The sequence below is a fragment of the Prosopis cineraria genome, unplaced genomic scaffold (assembly GCF_029017545.1).
Source record: "Prosopis cineraria cultivar Desert tree isolate PC_DT_omini unplaced genomic scaffold, ASM2901754v1 PC6, whole genome shotgun sequence".
NCBI lineage: Eukaryota > Viridiplantae > Streptophyta > Magnoliopsida > Fabales > Fabaceae > Prosopis > Prosopis cineraria.
The window spans coordinates 25,342,634-25,359,077 of record NW_026555337.1 but is presented as its reverse complement, the minus strand read 5'-3'; the positions used below and the strand labels follow the sequence as shown (position 1 = coordinate 25,359,077).

The 16,444-nt window shown below is 29.7% G+C and overlaps 1 protein-coding gene across 1 annotated transcript in view; it reads right to left on the bottom strand.

Annotated features, from left to right (window-relative positions):
• Positions 1-1,675: 1,675 nt before the first annotated feature.
• The window catches only part of LOC129314031 (leucine-rich repeat receptor-like serine/threonine-protein kinase At1g17230), a 55,990-nt gene continuing 41,221 nt past the window's right edge, over positions 1,676-16,444 (bottom strand). Inside the window, exons 6-7 of the mRNA XM_054957411.1 lie at positions 2,102-2,204; positions 1,676-1,826 (exon numbers count right to left, since the gene is read on the bottom strand). Coding sequence (XP_054813386.1) covers positions 1,676-1,826; positions 2,102-2,204 — 254 coding nt within the window. The remainder of the gene's footprint in view (positions 1,827-2,101; positions 2,205-16,444) is intronic.

Here is a 16,444-nt window from a genome sequence, read left to right as displayed (position 1 = left end):
TTATTATTTGACCACTAGATTGTAAACCAATATGGCTAAATTGATTTAATGATTAGTGTAGTTTCTAATACATTTGTCCTTTTTTTTGAAAGTAAAACAACACCTATTTTTATCCAATTATAAAATCGAATTTATAATAATTGTTAGATAATTTCAAATTCTAACAAAAAATCAAAAGGATCTACATTATTGTGCCAATTATTGAGCACTTACACTAGGGATATATAAGTATAAGAAAGAGTTATTGGGCTAGCCACTCTAATGGGCCTTAATTAAGAATTTTTTCTTTATAAATCTAAGTTGTCTTGACTAAACAACTTATGAACAAGTACTATTTGGGCTAGAAACTCGATCGAATGCGTCTAGACCATTAGGCTACAACACTACTAGTTAACTAGAAGACTCGTCAATCTATATTTAAAAAAGAAAAAAAGAAAAAGAAAACTGCTCAATGAACTAAGGATAAGGCTATTCTTTGATACCCCAACCCCAAAGATTGCCAAGAATCATTAGTGATGGAAGTATGTATGTGATCATTTGTGTTGCTCTTTATTGATATATGTTCAATGGTGGAAGTAACCTATTTCACCTTTATGTATTGTCCTTCTATTATCTATGCAAAAACTTAAAACAATTGCTTCTATTTTTTTTTCCTAAAAATATAAAATTACCCAGCTTAGCAACCTTTGCAAGAGAACTTAAAAAGAGATATATCATTTTGTTGAACACTTGCTTTTACTTACCCTCATTTGTTTGATCCAACACGCGCGCGCGTGTTGGGACTCTTTCATGGATCACAATTAAAGGCCCCTCAATAATCTATATCAATTTGGAATTAATGATGACATTAATTACAATCTAATCCTTGAGAGTGCTAAATCCCATGAGAGTACAATATCAAAAATGAGCTTAAGCTTTATGGGGAGGTTTCTGGGCAATCTATAATACAGTATGAGTCAGTCATGGTGTTTATCTCTAAAAGTAAGATCGAGCAGCAATTATGGAAATTTCATTTTAAGTTTATGTATGGTTTGGTTGCAAAGATTCCAATAAATAGATATTTGGCATTTTATCTTCATATGATTTGTAGATGTTGATATGCATAAAAGTTCAAATTGAAGATTTCGTTGGCTGGACCACCCACTGATTGAACTAGAGACACCCCATGTCATGAAGCCCAAAAAAGGCCGAAGATGTAGTCCTCTGTTAGAAAACAAACCAAAAGACCCAAATGATTGAAACTTACTATCATAATTGAACTGAAATATTTTTAGTTGTTGAGCTTCTATTGCTTCAACACATAATTAATAGGGTTAAACGGGCAAAATTATCCCTGAACCATTTTTTCAAAGTGGTTTGGTATTCTAAACTTTCTTTTGAAGCAATGTTATCCCGAAGAATTTTGCCCCAATTCTAACTATAAAAAATGTTGACCTTTAAAAATTTCATTTGACCAAATGATTGACATGTGTTATATGCTAAATGGTCCCTTTTCATCCTCATTCTTCTTCATTTGATGCATGTTCACTCCATATAATAATGATCCTAGTCGATAATCCGATCGGACAGTTCGCCGCCAGCGCATAGCTCCATCACTAGATGCACTGAATGCTTATCATCAAACGCTCGCTTCAGCTCCACCATGTTTGGCCGTTTCGATTTGCCAAATGATGCATTATCTGAAGTTCTGAACCTCCCTCCTCATGTCCTTGATGTCTTCTTTGTTCGTGAGCTTCCTCTTCGCGATCTTCTTGCACGTGTACTGTTGTCCGGTGTCCTTGTGTGCGCACAGATGCGTCACACCGAATTGAAAAATGAAGATATATCTGTGTTAAAAACAAAAAACAAAAAAAGAAAACCCAGCCCACCATCCTCTGTTTCATTCCTAAAAACCAGAGAAACCAAAAAAACTCATTCCTAAATCCAGCCCGTTATCTCTGCGGAAATCCCATGCTGCTCTTTCTGCTAGTGTCTTCAACAATGCACCATAGTATGTACGTATAATGAATGAAATGTGATGAAAAAGTAGCAGCAGAAATCAAGTAAACGTGTGTGTGTGTGTGTGTGTTTATATATGATATACATATATATATAGAGGCACCTGAAGTTTCTCACACAGTTGGGTGGGGCTCCAAGATGAGTCATTGAGAGGAATGTTGGATCAAAATCATCATCTATCATGCAGTGCATGAAAGAAGAACGCACTGCACACCATCACACAAAAAAAAAAAAAAATAATAATAAGTACTGCATTTTTTCAAAAAAAAAATTAAAGACATTTATGTATAACTTTAAACTTCCAAAATTGAAAATTTATCCTTAACTTTCATACTCACAAGTTTCCCCCCTTTTTTGGGTTTTTGCTTTTAATGACCTTCGACTACATAAGAATTGATAAATCATGAATATTTGAGTTGAAGCCATCAAAATATTAAGAAAAACAAATTGTCAGAATATTATTCGAAAAGCAACCCGATTGATATAGTGGTTGGTGGTTGAATATTAATTAAAAGGTTAGGTCAGCAATTCTGGATGATACGGTTACTCCTAGGTGGAAGAACTCAAACAGGAAATACAGGAGAATTGAACTTCCCTTTTTCAAATGCTGGTCAGAAAGCAAATCTCAACTATATATTACTTGTAGCCTATATAATTAACTCAGTAGAATGGGAAAAGCTATTACACACGATAATTTTCAACCCCATATACATAAATATACACACTAGCATTATCCTCCTACGGTCAAATCCAAAGAAGTTCGAATTTTTGAAAAGAGGTTTAAGTGAATTGACATTTTAGTCTTTTGGGTATGATGAAGTAGTGTGGACTTGAATTTTATTTGAGTTTGATTTGATTTTGTTAGATAAATGAAATTTGGAAAGCTAGACTACTTCAAATATTGATGTTGGAGAATTTTGAGAAAAATTGTTGGGATGAATTGAAGAATTGAAGTTGGATATTAGTTGAGAGTGGATGCTTGTGAGATGCTTGATGAAATGCCTATTAGGAGGATTTGGAATATGATGACTAGATATGTGTGATAATTTAATTGTCAATTCAAAAATTTATAGAAAACAACTCTTTTTTATAGAAGTTGGAAGTTTCATTAATGGAAAGAAATTGAAGAGGAAAAGGAACTTGGTCTTATAGTCTAAATATTGTGTGAACTAAAGGTATTTGATAAAGTATTTGAAAAAGATGAATTTTGGATTTAAAGGGGCAAAAATATGTGTGATAATGATATCATCATTGATTAAATAATCTTGAAAGACATTTGTTCTTTGCAATGAAAGTTAAAGTAGAACTTAAAGGTTTTTTTGAAAAGATATTTGAGTTGGTAATTCAAAAACCAAATTGCTATTTATATATTCATTTTTGCGATATCTTTGGGATGTTTGATGCAATATTGAGAAAAATAAAAGTGAAAGTTTTCTTTGTTTTATTTCTCTAAATTGTTTGGACTAAAGAGCTTACATGGTAAAGCATGTTTGAGGAAGTAACAATGGTATTACTTGAATACTAGGAATTTAAGGACAAAGCAATGTCACTAAAGATCTATTTGGAAGTAAGTTATATACGTGGGAACTCTAGAAGTAATTGAATAGTGTCCCAATTAACTTACCAGTAAAATTCTTATATAAAACTTATTAATGCCATTTTTATTATTTTATTGTTAGTAAACGACATTTATCAAGGAATAATTCCTTTATTGGATACTTTTAATTTAATAGATAATTTGTTATGTGAAATTATATTATATTGAATCAATAAAGTATATGCAAAACACCTTGGATAAAGTTATGGATGGAATTTGTTAATAAAATTATAATATGTTAATTGGGAAAATTTCTGTGCATGTTTAAAGTTGATTTTAAAAGAGGATTATATGCAAAACACTAGTTACTAATGGCAATTCCATTAACCCTTATTGCATTATGGCTAATTATTAGCTAGTTTAATTGTTGTAAGCTCTGTTCTCATGTTTTTTGTTTTAGGGAAATGTAAGATAGGATCAAGATGGCTATCATCTGTAAATCCTTTTTTCTTAATTTTGAAAATTATATAGATAAGGAAAAACGTGTGTGTATATATAGAGGTCAGGCCCATTCAAAAATTCGTTGTGTCGCTTTAATTGCATCATCAATGAATTGTGAAAAGACATCTATACAAATTAAGAAATGTACTCCTTTTGTCTTGTTTGATATATAAGATATTTTTTGAGATGATTTGTGTAATAACCCTAAATTTTTTTTTTTAAAAAAGAAGATGAATTAAATGATTTTTTTTCCTTTCAATTGATATTTTATTTTATTGTTTTAGCTATATAATAAATAGGGAGTAATGGCTCAGTCGAAACTATGTCAGTTGTTACTTGGAGGTAGGGGGTTTGAATCTTACCTATACTAGAGGAAATTTCATTTTTGTTGGCATAGAATGAAGTTACCAAAATGCCCTTACCTCTTGTGCAATTTTAGAAAATATCTATTGGGTTTCTTGTAATTTTTCCTAATAAAGTTCATCTCTTTAAATTTCCTTTCCTTTGTCTGTCAAGAACAGAGCACAAGAGGAGAGAGGGAGGGAAATCTTGGATCTAGAAATTTCAAGCTTCTCTACCTTCTCCATCGGTCTTCTCCATCTTCTTTGTCTATTCCACGTGTGCTACTCCTATAAGCACCCTACTAGCTAGGTGAACCATAATGCGCCAAGGGCTAATGGAACTGCTGTTAGCAACCAGTGCTCTATATAAAGTCCCTTTTTAAAACCATTTTCAAACACGTGATAAAGTACAATGCTCACAAAATCAAGTACAATGCTCATAGACTAAGTACAATGCTCTGTATAAAGATGGCCAACACACGCGGCATAGAGGGATGGTTATTCGTGAGCATTATACTCACGTTTGATTTCATGGCTTTGAGTCGCGTTTGGTTAGTATTACCCTCATAGACTAAGTGTCCACGTTTGTTTTGTGGCTTCGGCAGCATTTGGTTACTTACCCTTATGGACTGTATGTCCACGTTTATCTTTGTGGCACAAGCCATATTTGGATTATTTACCCTCATGGACTGTGTGTCCACGTTTATTATTTGTTCTGATAAGTCCCTATGATTATAAATTTGATTATTTGGTGATTTGATATCCCATTGGTTTTTATTTAGTAATTTATTTACAAGTATTTATTTTAGTTAGGTGACTTTTTAAAATCAAGTGATATTAACATTTGCTATGATAGTTCAATGGTTTAAGATTTTATTCAAATTTTTATAGAGCCATTTTATTCTAAAGTTTATACATTTTTTTTATGAAAATTGTTGTTTCTTTAGCTTACATGATTATTTCAAACTTTTCTTTTTATTCATGTTAAATTATTTATTGTTGGGATGTTATTCACTGAAAAATTATTTTGGTCTCAGATAGCATAATTAACGCTGTACGTCTTGCTTACCAATGATGGATGTTTGCAAAACAGAATGGAGGCTTGTTCTATAAATATGTCTTATTGATGTAAATATGAAATTTATGTGTTATGTTATGAGATATATGATTAGGTGCTCTACATAACTTATAATTAGAATCCTTAGTTTATTATACATTTTGTTTGCTGGCTGGAAAGAGCCGAGCTCCTGATGGATATAATGTTTAAGGAAAATTTTTGTGATACAGAATTTTTGGGAGATCTTGTTTACAGAGAAGGTTCTATCAAAATTTTTACAAAATTTTAAAATAATTATTAGAATAATTAGTATCAATAGTATTAAAATGTCAATGAATAACTGAGTACTTTTTAATTAAATGAGATAAACCTTGAATTTGTGGCTTACGGGATGTATGTGTGGTTCACATCCTGTGCCGGTCACCCCCTATTTTGGGGCGTGACAATTTGATATCTTAAAATATAATATTTTAATAAAAATAATGTTTCATTAACAACAACTATTGCAAAATTACCCTTATTATCTCACTCATTAAAAAAAATACATAACAGCTATGTATACTTTGAGTAATAAGAAGATACTCCCTTTTTCCAAATCTTTATATTGAGCTCCCTAAACTTCTATGCAAATAACAAACTAGCTTTCAATTTATCCATTATTTTACTAAAAGAAAATAATATAATATGGGGTTTATTTATTCATGAACAGTTAAAATTTTGACAGGTTATTATTTATATGTACATGTATAATGGAAAGGGTTATTTCAATAATTTATATAACAAAATTATATAAAATTAAATTCATATAAAAGTTTAAATGATTTGAATTATTTTATTAGATATTCTTTGATCTTATTTTTAGGGTAGAAAAAGAAAATTAATTTTAAGTATTATTTATAAGGTACTTTACTATTTTTTATATTTATCTTTACTTTTCTACTCTTAATTATTAAACATTAGGAAAATTATTAAAAATAACTCTTTTTATCTTTATTAGAGATAGAGATAAAAATTTATTAAATTTTAAGATAAAGTTAATGAGGTTTAATTTTTTTAATAAATATTGTAATATTATAAAAAAAGTTCATGCAATACGCATCAAGTTGTGTCCTAATAAATTGTCCTGAATCCAGAAGATATATTAGTTGTAAAGAGTAATGGCCATCTATCATTGTCTAATTGACATGTCAATGTCTTATTGACTCGGACTTTCTAATCTATGGAAGGTCTCCTCTCCTCAATTAATATTCATTTAATATTTAATATAAAATTTAACATAAAATTTAAATAACATAGAATTTTAGAAAATTTACATAATGCATGATAGAAAGAATTACAATTAGATCTCAAATAAAAAAATAAATTATTTCTTCAATCCATTTAATTACAACTCAAATTTCTATATTCACATATTAAATTTTAGTATTTAGATTTGTAAGTAATTAATTTTCTGATATATCTGGTCCCATATATACATAATTCTCCATACATAATACACACAGAGTTAAATAACACAACTCATTCATTGGTTTCCACACAATATATAATAAATCCACATATAAGTCTGGAAAAATTATAATTAAGAATCTTGTAAAGACATTAATGACAATTGAAAATCTCAAAACTAGATATTGAAATATCAAAAAGGAATCACAAGGTCATTATTTGCAATTAAATATTTCTAATTATTGAAATAATGAAAATGAGATCACTTATGAATTTAAGGAAAGTTGATCATGAATTTAAGGAAGGTCACTTGTAAATAAATGAAAAGTCAATTGTGAATTGATATATAGTTTTGTGAATATATGTATCATCATTGATGAATTTAAAGAGATTTACCACTTGTGAATTTTTAGAAAGTCACCGATGAATTTATAGAAAGTCAGTTATATGAGAGTCCCAAAATTATTCATTTACAATTAAGACTATTCATATTTATTTGCATTTGATATTCCATATACTCACAGTAATATTTGTTAAATTCATAGTCGACTATCCTTGAATCACCAGTGATGCATATATTTATAAAACTATCAATTAATTCACAACAGAACTTTTATAAATTAGCTTTTGAACTTCCTAAAATTCACAAGTGACTGTCATGGAATTCAAAAGCCATGCTATATAAATTCATAAAACTATTTATTCATTCACAATTGACTTTCCATCTATTCATAAATAATATTATTTGCATTCACAATTAACTTATTTTAGTAATTATTTATTTTTAATTACAAATAAAGACCACGATCCTTTCATGGCAATTTAATAATTTAAAGTCTTCAATTGTCACTAATGCCTTTACAATATATGTAATTTTTTAGTATTTATTTTTCCATATTTTGAAATAACAATTTAATTAATACCTCCTTGTATAGTTGTCCTCATCAAAAAAATTTAGTTAATGATAATGTTTTGTCAACAAAAAAAAAAAGTTGGACTATACAAGTATAGGAAAATGAAATTATGTCTTAATTCCTAAAAGGGTCACTTAATCATAATACTTTTAATGCCACTCAAAAAATTAATGAAAAAATACCACTCGAAATCGTTGTATTTTAATTGTATCTTATTTTTAGTCTTAATATTTTATTTTCATGGTTTACTATTTCTTTTATTTGAAACGTTAGTCCCTTTAATTTGAAAAGTGTCAAGAGAAATTTATTTTTATTTTTTTCATCAAATGCAATTGGTATTTATAAAGACAATGCCTTGATTCAAATTGAAAAATGTATTACTAAATATTGCTTTGAAATAAAAAAAAACTTGTAATATACTTTAACATGTAACAAAAATTTATTCTAAAAGGACCAGTAAAATTTAACGAAACGGAGGTAATGATTTATCCATTATTTTAATGAAAGAATATAATATAACACATAATTTTTCTATTCACGATATAAAATCTAGAAGGGTTACTATTTATATATAACTCGAAGTTTTGAAAAAGCTATTTGAAAAAAAAAAATTTAGGGACTATATGGTAAATAGGATATTGTGCTTCATTTGCGAAACAAAAAAATAATTAATGATAGGGTATTACTTGCATACACTTAGAAGTTTAAGCAGATTTTTTTTTTGTGTAAATTTTTCACGTTTAGGAGGACATTACATTTGCATAGCATTCAAAATTCAGGAAATTTTTTGTACAATTTTCTCTTTTTTAATTTGAAAATTGAGCTATTCAAATTCTCATCAATAATTCTTTTAGGTTCAAATCTTATCAATGATTTAATGTCAATAATTTAATGTCCTTCACTTATAATTGTTGCAAGGTTGGGTAACAACTTACAATAACGCTTTTCGATTATTTACACTGGCTTAAAATAAATGCATTTATTGGAATGCAGTTGTTGAACGAAATGAGATTTTATCAAATATATATGAATTTGAATTTTTATCGGAATAATTTTAGCAAAGAAGACATTATCAATCGCCTTGTTTTACATTATATATAATATCAAAGAATTTTACTTTACAGAATGAAATTTATTGGGATCACCTGATTCATCATTTATATGCCTTTTTATGATTTAATTTCAGACAAAATATATTCTAATATCATAATTTATGTCTATATAATTACCAAATTAAAAAAAAAAATTTAAAAGCCAATAAGCTACTTTAAACTAATATACATACACATATTATATATATATATATATATACACGAGTTAACTTCAATCATAATGACCTTGTTCTTGTTTGAAAAACCTTTATTTTGTCCCTTCTATTTTATTCCTTCAAAAATATTTGGGCTTCTTGCAATTGCAGACAATATTCATCTCAGAGAGTCCCTGGTGAAGCCCATGAATAGAAGAGACCAAACAAGGATACTTTGCTTAGAGAATATCGATTAAGCATTTTTAAACTGGTAACAAAACCTGTCATAACATAAATTCATAATTTATCAGTTAGATTATGGTTCAACTAGTTACAAATAAATTTTTATTTATTTTAATTTTTATATATTAAAATAATATTATAAAAATCAACAATAATAGATTCCATAAGCATAGAATTTAAATTTGAAAAAGTCAAGTCATGGGCTACATATAATTTAAAATCATAATAAATTATCAAAGTAGAAAGTCACATGTAGAGGAAAGTTTAATTAGAAGAAATTAACAAGTGAAATAGAAGGAACTGTACATAATTTCTTAAACATGAGGTTTTGGATTTGAATTTGTGTGAATGTATAACCATCTTTGAGATAGCTATTACCAATTGAACTTGACAATACTCAAATTTGACTTAGATAGATAACCATAATCCATAACAAAAATAGTTTAGAAGAATATGGAAGACGAGATAAATTGATGGAGGAACAAGTAATAATTAATCAATCTATAGAGAAGCCAAGCTAGCATGGAAACTTAGCCCTTAGCCCTTACATTTTTATGTCATGTATCATGGAGAGATTGGGTCAACTCATCAAACAATTGAACTAATCAATCTATAGAGAACTTGACAATACTTGAATTTGACTTAGATAGATAACCATAATCCATAACAAAAATAGTTTAGAAGAATATGGAAGATGAGATTAATTGAGGGAGGAACAAGTAATACTTAGCCCTTACCAATTGAACTTGACAATACTCGAATTTGACACAGATAGATAACCATAATCCATAACAAAAATAGTTTAGAAGAATATGGAAGATGAGATTAATTGAGGGAGGAACAAGTAATACTTAGCCCTTACCAATTGAACTTGACAATACTCGAATTTGACATAGATAGATAACCATAATCCATAACAAAAATAGTTTAGAAGAATATGGAAGATGAGATAAATTGAGAGAGGAACAAGTAATAACTAGTCGATCTATAGAGAAGTCAAGCTAGCGTGGAAACTTAGCCCTTAGCCCTTACATTTTTGCATCATGTATCATGGAGAGATTGGGTCAACTCAACAAAAATCATTGCGAGATAGGGCTTTGGAACCCTAAAGATTACTTCTTCAAGGCCATTTTTTATCCCACCTCTTTTTCACTAATGACCATTTCCTTTTTCTTTTCTCAAACCTCAATTGAGAAAATGATTATTATTAGGAATAATGAGAGGAAATAAATGCTTCATTGGACTCGCTGGCTTTTTTTGTCCTAACTTGAAGAGAGCCTTGACATCGATCTCCATTCTTAGTTCAGACTTGCAGGTTAAGCCTACAAAATTTAGAGTAACGATGGTCACTTTAAGATATAACTTTGATTTCTCAAGATGGCCTTTGTTTGTGCTGTATTTCAGTATATAGATGACGTGTTGCTCTGTGACAGGTGGTCTATGATGGGAGTGTAGTGTCAAGACTACAGAGGAGTACCAATAGTGCTTGAATCTCTAATTTCAGTCTTCAAGCTTTATTTGTAGCACTCTTTAATCACCAGAGAGCATATTCAACATTCTCTTTTCATTTTATTTTCAGAATTAATCCATATAAAATAAAGTCCGATGATGTCATGCAACTCAAACAACTTTATGCAACAATGTCACCCCAAACTAATTATTTATCAACCCGTATATGATATAAATATTACATATATAACAATTATTATTTACTATTTTTATAAGTTTGATTAATCATTTTTCTTAAAAAATAAATTACATTTCAATGATAGTAGAAGTAATATTTAAAGGCGAAAATAAAGTAAAAAAATATTTTATAAAATAAACATATGTGAGAAATTACTTAACTATTAATCGTACTAACCATCTTGATCCTTAAACAATTATTCTTACAAAGTTTCAAGACACATCCCTCCAATAACCATATGATATTCACACAGACACAATCATTTATTTATCTTACAAAAACAAGTGATCCAAACACTAAAATTAACTATGATTAACTTAGTCAAGTTTAATCACTCATTTGTATAAAATTTTCACTCAAACATTGTGCATTCAAACTCCAACCATGTAACAACCATCTTACTCTTTAAATCCCTTTCCCAACAATGTTTCAATCATCATCATTTAAATTTATTGTTTCCCAAATCCATTTCTTTACCAAAATTAAATTTAAATCAAATAATAATAGTAATAGGATCTAAATCCATCACGCACCACCGCAAGCAAAATAGAAATGAAAGACCAAAATGCTATTCACTCATTCGAACACAGTACCAAGGGAGAAGTGTTTCTGAACTTACTCACTGTAAATCATGCCAAAGGAAAACGAAAAAAAAAAAAAAGAAGCGAAGCTCTCCCTCCCATGTACACCAGAACAAAGACGAAGCGAGCAAGGGAGGAAAAGAACTTACTAAACGGTAATCTACAGCAACGGTCGAATGGCAAGAAGGAATAACAACGAATGCTATATCAAGAAAGAGGAAGGATCTAACGATGCAAAACAGGGGAGATGAACATGCTAACAAAACAACACACACACCCAATTGCCAGTAAACAAAGGAAGGATGAAAGGTGAAGGGGATGGCTGAAGATCTCTCCACTCCCCTCTCTTGTTTGTGATTGATAGCAGTGATGGAGAGAACTGAAGATCTCTCTCCCCCTTTGTGCTTTGGACCTTCAAAAAATGGGAAAGGAGAAGAGGTAGAGGAATGACCGGTGCTTGCATCTGATTCCTTTTCTCTTCTTTCTTTTTCTCATTTTTCTTCTTTTTTTTAAGGGTATTCAAGTAGTTCCATTGACTAGGCAAAATAAAATATCACACTTATGCAAAGAGAAGATTTTAACCCAACAATTAAGGTTATTTAGCAAGTAGAGTTTCCACTAAGCTAAGAAAACATCTTAATAAATTTATCGCAGAATTTTATAAACAAAAAATAAGAAAAAAAAATCTCTTGTCATAATTTTGAATATTACTACAATTCATGGGTTATTACATCAGGAGGATTAGAACTCTGGAGTTCCACTAAGCCAACCCTCTCTAATTGCTATAGAACTAAAATAACTATATAAAATATTAATTGTGAGATAAATTATTTAATTTAAAAAATTTAGGGTCATCACAGTTTAAGCTTTGGATAAGTTAAGTCCAAGAGTTAAAACTTTAAAGATAATTGAAGCTCCATTTCTTCAGTTCCTTTTTTTCTTCTCCATCTCTCTCATTGTAATTTCATATGGCCGTGAATATTTTGTGTGTTTGTAGCTTATTAATATTTATGAGTAGCTAAACTCATTGCTCTTGTATTTTTTTAAACTCTTGTATAGATTAACATTAAGTTCTTCCTCTCTTTTTGTGATTAATGATATATATATGTTTAATTTACTATTTTATTAATGCTTCTAAGTCTTTGGCCATTATTTAGATGTTGGGTTCATTTAGGTGATGCTTGAGAGGGCTAGCATTGTAATGATCCTAAATTTTAAATTAAATAAATTCCCTTCCAATTGATATTTATTTATTTATTTATTATAATTTTTTTTTTGACAAATGAAGAGTAGTGGCCTAGTAGAATTTATACTGATTATACATATGGAGGTTTAAAGTTTTAAACCTTACTTTAGCCAAATGTTAGTTTTATTTTTATTTATATGGAAAAGTACTAAAAGTGGCCTTACTTTTTATTTTAAAAATTTTGTAATAATAAAAATTTGATAGGGTCTTCTTTTGACGTGTTCCCAACTAGCTTTGGGTCTTGTGTTGTAATTTTCTCCATCAGCTTTTTATTTGACTCGCTTCTTCTTAGTCGGTACTGTGTGTGCGGGGGGGGGGGGAGAGAGAGAGCTCACGTATTATTTCTATTTTCCTCTCCTTTTTCCCGATCACGTTCTGGAAGCAAAGAAGTCTAGAACTTAACCCGTTTTCTCCCGTCTTCTCCTTCCTCCCCCACCATCTCCAAGTGCTGTCGACGTGTCTGTGAGAGAGAGTTCCAGCCTTATATGGGCTTTAAATCACAATTTCTCCTTTTCCTCTTCCTTTGATCTTGTTTTGAGCTGCAGAGAGGGTCAGAGATCGAAACTCTTCTGCGTCTTCTCCAACCTTCGATCGTGGTTCAGACCACCACCGGCAAGTGCTTAGGCATGCTTTGCCGTTGCTCAGTCTTTAATCCTCTGAACTAAGACCTGATCATTCTCCCCTCTTTTGCATCCATGACGTGCATGTGTGGCTGGTGAGAGCCTCGATCTTCTCCCTTTTTCTGCCTGGCGCTAGATTGTGTGTGTGAGCTCGCTATGAGTTTGGGCCACTTCCTCAACATTGATTTATCCCTTTCCTTGGTCCAGCCTCATTTGCTCTGCCGGTGAGTGAACCTCACCTCTCTTCCCTCCATCGTTTAGACTCTATTTGTGTGATTGTGTCGGTTTGTTGAAATCTAGAATTGTCTTTCTTTTAATTAAGATATTGATCGTGTATGATGGAGGAAGAATAGTATTGTTTCCTGAATTGAATTGATTGTTGTCTGGAAATGAAATTTGGCAAACAAAATATGAAGAAAAGAAGATGACAATGATGCTGTAGGCTGGAGTTTTAATTGAAATTGATTAGATTATTGATTATAATATTGGTATTGTAAAATTTTAGAGAAGTCAAATTAAAAAGGAAAAGGGTAATATAAGCTTAATGATTAATGCCCATAAGGTATTTGATAAAATGCTTATTAGAAGTGTTTTGCTTGATTTTGTTTGCATTTTTCTGAAATTTCATTGGTTCCTACAAAAAGTATGTTAGTGTATGTGTTATTGATCTATGAATTAATTTGAAGGTTGCAAAGGAAATTTAATTGTGAAATTAGTTGTTGATAGATTATGTAATAAGAGGTTTTAATGTTACAAGTTCTTTTGAGTGGATTGAAAAATTAGTTATGTCTATGTAGAAACTTTTGTGTGGATCTTGGTTCCAAAGTTTTAAATTTATTGTCATTGTATATATAGAGAGAGAGGAGGTATTAATGTTGGAAGAGAATTTTTGAGCATTGTTAGAAGTTTATTAAGACCTTAATATATTCTATAGGAAGTTTGGAAGGAGTGGAAATCGATTAATGTGGTAAGAGGAGAACATTGTACATTGAGAAAACTTTAGGTAAGTGGATAGTGTCCCAATTGATTTATCAATAAAATTTTTTCTATGATACTTTTTTTACATAGATCATTTAATAACAATTATATTGCATATTTAATATTTTTTAATTAAATTATTTTTATTTTTATCTTGGAAAATTATAAAAAGATGTTAAAAGATATTTGAATTATGGCATGTGTATGTGTTTTTCCTTACTAAGGATACTTTCAAAATTGATGAGATTATTTTTATCAACTCTGGTTATTTTAGGTTACTCAATAAATGCCAAACATAGACATTAGTTATGAAATTTTATTTTGGAAGGTTTTTTTTATGCTCAAAACTATTCATGTGAGTTTGACATTGAAAATGGGAACTATACTTTTTTATAGTGATAATTTTCTCGCATGTTTGAAAATAAATTTGAAGGGAATTTTATACAGGACACTAGTTGCTAACAGCAATTTTGTTAGCCCTTGGCACACTATGGTTACGACTAGCTAGTTTCATATCATGGGCTTTGTTTTCATGTTTGTTATTCGTAGGTCTCATACCTGTATTTGTTTTCATGGCTTCGAGCCACATTTGGTTAGTATTACCCTTGTGGACTGTATGTCCACGATTGTTTCATGACTTAGGCTACATTTGGTTATTTACTCTCATGGACTGTGTGTCCACGTTTGTTTTCATGGCATAAGCCACGTTTGGTTATTTACCCTTATGAACTGTGTGTCCATGTTTGTGAATTGTTCTGATAAATCTCCAAAAATATGAATTTTTAGTTAATTGGTGATTTTATATTTAATGGTTTTCAATTAGTTAATATTTTTATTCTTATTTATTATTTATTTAATCACTTTGATTTGTCAAGATCAAATGTTTAAGCTACTTTGTCATTATAGATTTAAATGTTTTTGTTAAGTTACATATAGAACTTTTTGTTTCAGGTTTAAAAATTTGTTATATAGAATCACTTTCTCATTTAATTTATATAAATATTGTATTTTATTCATTTTGATTCTACAAAATGTTATGGTTGGGACATAATTCATTAGAAAGTTATTTTGGTCTCAGACTCATTAGCTGATGCTAATCATCGATGTTTTTATTACTGATCGGAAGTAGAGGAGCTATGGATCTAAGCTTTCTCTTGATGTAAAACTTTAATAATGAAATAATATTTTTGTAAATTGTATTCTAAGTGCTCCACATAGGTTATAGTTAGGGTCCTTATCTTGTTATACTCTATTTGTTTGTTGGATGGAGCTGTGCTCTTGACATTTGTGATATTTTACTTGTAAAATTGTATTGTAGAGTTTTTAGGAAATTCTATATGCAAGTGAGGTGCTGTCAAAATTTTTATAAAAATATTAAAACTTTTGTTATAATGCATATATTATTAATTATATCATAATTTCAAAAAAGAAAAGAAAAGAAGGAATTTATTAAAAAAATCAATTAAAGCTTATGGAATGTGTGAAATAATTCCCACCTTGTGCCAGTCATCCTCTAATTTTAGGGTGTGACAAGTATGGGTGTTGAACTTGGGTAAAATAATGCGAGAATTTAAAGTTTGTATGATAAATGAATGGTTTTGTTAGTAAGATAATATATATACTTACTAGCCTTACATAGCTACATTAGAGTTAATGCTTAAAATTGAGTTTTATTAATTATAATAAGAGATTGGGCAATTAATTTAACTAGACACTTGTACATTACTTAAGATAGTGTAACAACCTAGAAATTTAAGTTAAATTAAAATTGATAATGTATTCTAATTATAATTTTTATATTTTTGAAGTTAAATTATCAAGGTTAAATTGGCAACTTAGCGGTAATTGCTAGCATCATCAAATTCAAGGTTTAGGGTTCGAATTCTCTCTTGCTAAAAGAGGGATTTTATTTTAGTTTTTGTCTAGCTTAAGTAACCATAATGCCCTTCCAGATTTTTTTTTAAAAGAGAAGTTCTTGATTTTTTTTTTTTACTCTTCCCTTTCGTGAGCAATGGGGAGAGACAGAGATTGTGTGAGGGGAGAGCTTCA